Source organism: Macrosteles quadrilineatus, unplaced genomic scaffold (assembly GCF_028750875.1).
Source record: "Macrosteles quadrilineatus isolate MER2022 unplaced genomic scaffold, UCM_ALF_1.0 Scaffold_2__2_contigs__length_208266976, whole genome shotgun sequence".
In the NCBI taxonomy this organism is placed as follows: Eukaryota; Metazoa; Arthropoda; class Insecta; order Hemiptera; family Cicadellidae; genus Macrosteles; species Macrosteles quadrilineatus.
In genome coordinates this window covers 88,453,549-88,462,100 of record NW_026542595.1, presented here as the reverse complement: position 1 = coordinate 88,462,100, position 8,552 = coordinate 88,453,549, and the positions used below count along the sequence as shown (strand labels likewise).

Genomic DNA, 8,552 nt, shown 5'->3' with positions numbered 1-8,552 from the left:
TCAAAGACCTTCAGTCAAGTATTGCAGCAGGAGTTAGTTAGATCTACAGCTCCAATCAAGGCACATAAGGTGTCAGATCTTCAGGTATATGCCAAGCCTCCTGCTCCGTCCTCTCTTCCCGTGAGCAAGCCGACCAAAACTACTGGATCTGAGGATTTGACCTTTCTTGCTCTCTTGCCGGGAGAACTGGGGAAAACCATTATCACGGACTTACTCCGAACGACTATGTCTGGTGATAAGGATCAGAATGCCTTTGCAATTAAGCATTTTGTCGCTGGCTTCAGAATTGGGATGACATACCAAGTTCTCGATCAAGCTGCAATTGTAGAGTCTCGCTACAATCAACAACTCTCACTTGTTAGTGATACGGTAGGATGTTTGAAAGGAATGGTTGAGTCACTCGAGTCAGCTTGTGCAACTCAGAAGGCCAATACTGACAAACTTTTCAAAGACCTTCAGTCAAGTATTGCAGAAGTGAGGGCAATGCAGCAGGAGTTAGTTAGATCTACAGCTCCAATCAAGGCACATAAGGTGTCAGATCTTCAGGTATATGCCAAGCCTCCTGCTCCGTCCTCTCTTCCCGTGAGCAAGCCGACCAAAAATACTGGATCTGAGGATTTCACCTTTCTTGCTCTCTTGCCGGGAGAACTGGGGAAAACCATTATCACGGACTTACTCCGAACGACTATGTCTGGTGATAAGGATCAGAATGCCTTTGCAATTAAGCATTTTGTCGCTGGGTTCAGAATTGGGATGACATACCAAGTTCTCGATCAAGCTGCAATTGTAGAGTCTCGCTACAATCAACAACTCTCACTTGTTAGTGATACGGTAGGATGTTTGAAAGGAATGGTTGAGTCACTCGAGTCAGCTTGTGCAACTCAGAAGGCCAATACTGACAAACTTTTCAAAGACCTTCAGTCAAGTATTGCAGAAGTGAGGGCAATGCAGCAGGAGTTAGTTAGATCTACAGCTCCAATCAAGGCACATAAGGTGTCAGATCTTCAGGTATATGCCAAGCCTCCTGCTCCGTCCTCTCTTCCCGTGAGCAAGCCGACCAAAAATACTGGATCTGAGGATTTCACCTTTCTTGCTCTCTTGCCGGGAGAACTGAGGAAAACCATTATCACGGACTTACTCCGAACGACTATGTCTGGTGATAAGGATCAGAATGCCTTTGCAATTAAGCATTTTGTCGCTGGGTTCAGAATTGGAATGACATACCAAGTTCTCGATCAAGCTGCAATTGTAGAGTCTCGCTACAATCAAGAACTCTCACTTGTTAGTGATACGGTAGGATGTTTGAAAGGAATGGTTGAGTCACTCGAGTCAGCTTGTGCAACTCAGAAGGCCAATACTGACAAACTTTTCAAAGACCTTCAGTCAAGTATTGCAGCAGGAGTAAGTTAGATCTACAGCTCCAATCAAGGCACATAAGGTGTCAGATCTTCAGGTATATGCCAAGCCTCCTGCTCCGTCCTCTCTTCCCGTGAGCAAGCCGACCAAAACTACTGGATCTGAGGATTTGACCTTTCTTGCTCTCTTGCCGGGAGAACTGGGGAAAACCATTATCACGGACTTCCTCCGAACGACTATGTCTGGTGATAAGGATCAGAATGCCTTTGCAATTAAGCATTTTGTCACTGGGTTCAGAATTGGGATGACATACCAAGTTCTCTATCAAGCTGCAATTGTAGAGAAAGGTAGTTGACGTAGAGATTTTCTCAAAATATTGTAATTGTAGCAGTAAGTTCATGAGTACTGGGCCACATGAAGAAAAATGCTCATCTAACTACCATGGGACAAGCGGCGCCATGGAAGTGGCAAGGGCAATACAAATCTTCAATCGGTCTCTCCCACAGTATAACGTACGGTATGTAAAATACATTGGAGACGGAGATACCAAAGCTTTTGTGGATATGTTTGAGAGAAAGCCTTATGGTGATGAAATGGAAATTAAGAAAATAGAATGTGTCGGCCACTTCCAGAAGAGGATGGGGACTCGCCTTCGAACTCTCAAGATGGAAGACAAAAAAAACTACCTGATGGGACCCAAATGGGAGGCAAAAATCGACTGACCGATGCTGCAATTTTAAAACTACAATTCTATTATGGCCTAGCCATTAGGAGGAACTGCAATAAGACTGTAAAAGAAATGACAAGGGCTATTTTGGCTACATTTTACCATGTAACTGCGAATAACAAAGCGACTTAACGACATAACTTGTGCCCGAAAGATGAATCTACATGGTGTAAGTACCATTTATCAGAACTAAAAAAGCAACCATATGACCACGCCAAACATTTCCACTTGCCAGAAAATATCATGAATTTTATTAAACCAATATTTATTGATCTTTTAAAACCAGACCTTTTAGATAAATGCCTTGAGGGAAAGACACAAAAAGTAAATAAATCGTTGAACAACGTCATTTGGTCTTACGTCCCAAAAAAGGTTTTTGTACAGCTGAATACATTAAAATTTGATATTTATGAAGCAGTAACTGCATTCAATAATGGTCATATTGGTAAGTGCAAACTAATGCAACAAATTGGCTTAAAACCCGGAAAAAACTTTGTAAATGCAATGAAGTCTCTCGATCGCCGCAGAATTCACGAAGCCAAGAAAGCCTTCACCGAACTTGAAAAAAAAATTAGGAAACATCAACACATGTTAAAAAGGAGATTGGAGGACCAGTTTGAAGAGGAAGAGGCTGATAAACCATCATATGGCCAAGGAATGAATTAAAAATGTAAGTAAATCGACATTTTATTAGTTTAGGCCTATTTAGGCCTAGTTTTTATCCGATTCCCGAAACTTGTTGTTTTCCTTAGCATAGGACCCATTTTCTCAGCAACCATAAGAGATATCTAGGGGAGAGTGGGGAGGAATGGGACGCAGGAGGAATGGGACATTAACAATTTTGAATTTCCCGCCAGTTGTAATATTTTTATCATCCTGTCATTTGTTTCTGCAAGCCTTCTTCCTCTTCCTATGGTGGTTGCAGGTTCTCAGATCAACAGTTCTTTAACTGAAGAGATAGGACAGTTTTTCATGTTGAAAAGTAATAATTATCGATGATATTATAAAGGTAAGTAAAAAAAGTGTTTATAATTTCAGGATTTTAAAAGGCGTAGTTTAAATATACATTGTTTCCTGCATATTTTACAATATAAGAACTTCCAATATGGCAAGCCATTTTTGAGGTTATGTCAATTCTTTGTAACCATGTGCTTGCAGGTGGAATGGGACACAGAACAACAGGAGGAATGGGACAGTCCCATTCCTCTTGCTACCTCCTTTAAATTTGTAAATGTGTTTCTTACCTTTTTCAAAGCAATTAAAAAATAAATAATCTACTTTTTAGTTTAATAAACATCCCTAAATGTTAATTAGGCCTACCTATTTAATTTCAACCACTTAATATTTAGGCCTACCAGAGTGGCATGAATTTTAAAATTTTTTTATAGGTATGGATTCATATTTTGTAATTTGTATTTAAAACCTCTTTCTTTAAACTTTTTTGTCCGTCCGAAGGATAATATGAAAATGATTATATAGGCCTAACCTATTTTGTTGCAGATAGTAATCAACATGCAGAGAGTTTGGCCGAAGAAAACGGACCGAAAACGAATAACTGAGGAAGAAATAAAAACAGCTGTGGATTTTGTTGTAAACCAGGGCCACAAAACACGCACAGTAGCAAGAGAATTAGGCATTTCTAAATCTACCCTTGATCGCCATGTACAAAAAGCTAAAAAATTAGAAGATGGTGAAGAATATAGCTTTGCTCTTATTTAATAAAAGCTGGAAAAATGAATTAAGTCTTAACACCACTACAAGCTAGAAGACTTGCTTATGAGTATGCAGAGAGACTTGGTCTTCAATTTCCAGAATGAGTTGCAATATTTGCTAATATCCCAGTGGGACGAAACCTTAGCGGTGAACATTGATCAGCGGATTGTGGCAAGACAAATTAAATAAATTAAAAATACGTAGACACGCCATACCAACCTATCATCCTGTATTATTCTTTGCATGTTAGAGCAATTGATTTTGGTATTAGGCTATCATAGTTTGATTCTATTTTATTATTTTCAAGCATGGTAAAAGAATTTAGTATGCACTTGGCTTTTTAGTACTTGGCTTTAGTACGGAAGTTTGTTTCTTTACTCCGTATTTTCTCATGCATGGTAAAACAATATATAGTTATGCACTAGGCTTTGGGGGTTTATTTCATTTACACATGGCCTTGACCTACTTAAGAAATCAACACTCAATATACAACTGAATTATTATGTTTAATAATGGAGGGAGTTGGGATAGAACAGTTTTTTTTACATTTCTTTTTGGTTTTAAGTTTAAATTTAATTAGTTCAAATGTTATCTGCGTAATAGCTTTTACTTGCTTTATTAACACTTTTAATTTTATATCCATAACCCTGGATTTTTTTATATTCTCCACTGTTTCCTCTGAATATCCCCTGCACTTCACCATGGTATATAACCACGAGATTAAGAGTAGACACACATTAACTCTTTGTGTTTTTCAGCGCACAGTTTGAAGACAAGTGGTGATGGTGCATGAAGATCCGGGTATACGAAAATTATCAAACCCAAAACCTGTTTTTGCACCTTCAAAAAGGAAAATTGAAACAAATGAAAATAGTGAATTGAAAATGCTCAAAACCCTTTTAGGACATGATTTAGAATTAAGTGACTCTGAAGCGAATAAAACACCTGCAATAGAGACAAACCATCTGCAATGGAGTCTGAAAATGAGGTTGAAGTAAACATAATTGTGGAAGATGCTATTGGCAGTGAAATAAACAAACCAATGGAAGAAGAAGGTATATGTGGAGGACAAAAGAAACCCGTGGAAGAATCATCGAGGAAATTTCTTAGCAAGGAATACGTTTTATCATCTGATGATGAAGATTTGGTAAACAGATTTCACTATTTAACAAACAACGTTATGTCGCTCACTTCTGGGTGGTTCTAGAAGTTTCTAGAATTTTAAATTATTATTGCGTTCAATAAGGTAACTTGATATGTCTTTTATGTAGGGCCTATCCTATAGTAGCCTACTGGGATACCATATATTCCTTAACAGTTTATCAGGGCCAGCTAAAAGACTTTGTTATTCTGAGGTTTACTCAGAAGATGACTCGGATAATGAACTTCCCTTGAAGGTCAAAGTTAATCACTACGTGATTACAAAAATAGCAGGCCAGAAGTCGAACTACCATTATTTTTGAATAGTAACAAAAAAGTTTAACGATGAACTGTTGATAAGAATTATGAAGAAATCGAACAACAAGTTTGTGTTTTCAGAAACGGATGACATCTCCCTTTAGGAGTTGTCTGACATATTAGCTGTGTTCGATCAACCAACTGTGTACAATCGGAAACAGTAATATTTCATCATATATGAGAAGTTCATCAAATTGATAGATTAAGCTAATATTGCACACTGGTTATTTAAAGTTTGGAGACTGCGTTTTTTAATTGGAGATATACGATAGGGTAATTCTCCACAGGATGTCAAGTTTGGTGTCCTTAATGTCTAAATAAACAGAAAAAAAATTAAATCTAACAATAATTCAGCTGGCACCTCCCGAACTGAAGACTAAGACTCCTAACGTAGAAATTGTCTACTCCCTGGTCTCAAATCGCTCCAGTTATCAACTGGACCTGAACATCGAATTTCACCGAAGACCATTAATTTAACTACATCTAAACGTCGTTTTGGATTCGCCGTTCACCAGATTAACCGCAACACTCCCCATGTAGCAATAAGTATAGGTATTGATGATACATATAATATTAATATAAAAATACATTCAAACGAGAAAAAAATGTAGTGGGTTGTATTTATTTCCCTAAATTTTTTCAACATCCTATGTACAATGTATTCGTAATAGGTACATACTTTAATATCCATAGATGATGAACAAAATCTTCATGCTATGCCGCGCAAGATACCCGAGTATCTGCGTTTGTTAAGATTCGACGCTGATGCATTATGGGGCAACAGCAAATGAGGCCGGTGAGCCAACATGCGCTCCGCCATATTGTTTCCGAGTTGTCGAGTGACGAGTCGTTGTGAATTGTGTTGTGGTGCTTTAGCTAGCAATTGTTGTCCTTGTGGCTCTGTTTAGAGCATTTACTTCTGATTTTCAGTGTTTACGAATTCGTTGTTTTGTTATTATTTAGGCTACTTTAATTAATTAGGTATATTAGTTACTTTTTACTTTGTATTATTTAAGATTTGCGTAAAATAATACAAATCGACTTCAGTGGCGATTCTACTAACTGGAGCTAAGATTAAGGTAAGGTTAGGTACTAAGAGCCCACGATTAACTTACTAGAAAAATACCAGTATGGATCATAAACATAAACAAATGACGTTGTTGGCCCAAATTCTATACTAATAGCATTGAACATTATGTTTTGACAGTTCCATTTAAGCAATGTTAAACAATGTTTATTTTTGGGAGAAAAACGTAATTTGTTTATGTTTATGATCCATACCGGTTTATATCCCTATGGAACGAATCCTTAGCGTAGGCAGTGACCTGTGGATTGTTGCAAGTAAAAGACGAATTGTTTAAAGTTATAAATGAGTTGCAATATTTGCGTATATCTCAGTGGAACGAAACTTAAGCGGTGGGAATTGACCAGTAGATAGATGCAAGACAAATAGCAATGTTTTAAACCAATTTTCCGGTATAAGTAAATTGTTCAAATACTGTTTACATAACCACGAGATTGAGTATACACACACATTAACTCTTTGTGTTTTTCAGCGCACAGTTTGAAGACAAGTGGTGATGAAAATATTGAATTGAAAATGCTCAAAACCCTTTTAGGACATGACTTAGAGTTAAGTGACTCTGAAGCGAATAAAACACCTGCAATGGAGACAAACCATCTGCAATGGAGTCTGAAAATGAGGTTGAAGTAAACATAATGGTGGAAGATGATATTGGCAGTGGAATAAAGAAACCAATGGAAGAAGAAGGTATATGTGGAGGACAAAAGAAACCTGTGGAAGAATCGTCGAGGAAATTTCTTAGCAAGGAATACGTTTTATCATCTTGTTGATAACTTTACTTATATAAAGTAACACAGTTTTCATAAAACTAATTTAATATTGTACTGTAATATCATAAAAGTGTCTTCATCACAATTCAAGACAAAACAGAATCAAAACATAAATAAACAAAAAAATCAATACAATTAAAGAACATATGTTATTTAACATATAATGACTACCAACATTACCAACATCTTCCTTTTTCCAAAATGTTTTTAAGTTCTTAAAAATTGTCTATTTCGAATGTAGTCTTTTCCTTCCAGGCGCACAATGTACTTTCTCCTCCCTTCCTTTTGAACAACTTTACCCTCAAGCCATGTCGCATTCTTCAGTTGGGGTTGTTTCTTTAACAACACGCTTTGGCCAATCGATAATGGAGGCAGCTCTGTGGTTCCATGGTCATACTGACTTTTGTACTGTCTCTTTTTACGTTCCCATAGATTCTGAACATTTTGTGGAACTTGTGGCTTCAGTAAGCTCTTATTTATTGACAGTTTGCTTTGTGTTCTTCGGTTCATGAGAAGTTGAGTGGGGCTAAAGCAAATTCCTTGCAATGGGGTGTTCCTAAGTTCTAATAACGCTTGTTGGAAGTCCACTCCATCTTGACGCGATTTCTTCAAAAGATTCTTGAAAACTTTTACTGCCGACTCTGTTTTACCGTTTGCTTGGTGATGGTACGGTGAGGATAGAACTATCTTAAAATTCCAATTTTTGGCAAAATCGTGAAAACTTTGAGCCATGAGGGGCGTTCCACTGTCTGAAACAACCACCTCTGGTATTCCATACCTTGCAAACAGTTCTTTGCAAAATGTTAACAGGGTTTCACTTGTGCATTTTGTTACCTTTTTCACTTCAAAAAATGACGAAAAATAGTCACAGACAATCAAATAGTGAATCGAACCTTCCTGGGCAAAATCAATGGCTACTTTTTTGCCAGGGTCTCTCCGGAGTTTTCTCAAGTATCAAAGGTTATCTTCGTTGGTCTGGTGCATACATTTTGCATATCTTGCAGGAACTTATATCATTTTTTATGTCTCTACTCAAACAGGGCCAGAAAAACACATCTCGTGCACGTCTGATACATTCATCTGATCCCTGATGAGAGGAATGTATTATTTGAATTAATTCTTTTCGTAATGAAACTGGAATCACAATTCTTTCTCCTTTGAGAACGATCCCATCCTCTACACTTAGTTCATCACGAAATGGCCAATATTGTATGAGATCCTCGGATAGTTGCTTACTACTTATAGGCCACCCATTGCAAATCGTGTTAATTAGTCTTTTCATAGTTGGATCTGATTTGTTGATATTCTTAATCTGGTCTAGTCTTTCGTCTGTCACGTTTAAGTACGTTCTTGAACTGGAGTTTTCAAAACACTTTAGACTGTCTGTTGAAAAGATTTGAATACTTTTATCTTCATGTGATTTATCTCCTGTAATGGGTGTTCG

General features: G+C 37.4%; 1 protein-coding gene across 1 annotated transcript; it reads right to left on the bottom strand.

Moving 5' to 3' along the window:
• Positions 1-7,315: 7,315 nt before the first annotated feature.
• On the bottom strand, positions 7,316-7,840 carry LOC128984563 (uncharacterized). The gene has a single exon (XM_054403900.1). The coding sequence runs from the start codon at positions 7,838-7,840 to the stop codon at positions 7,316-7,318; it is 525 nt and encodes a 174-aa protein (XP_054259875.1).
• Between the last annotated feature and the right edge of the window lie 712 nt (positions 7,841-8,552).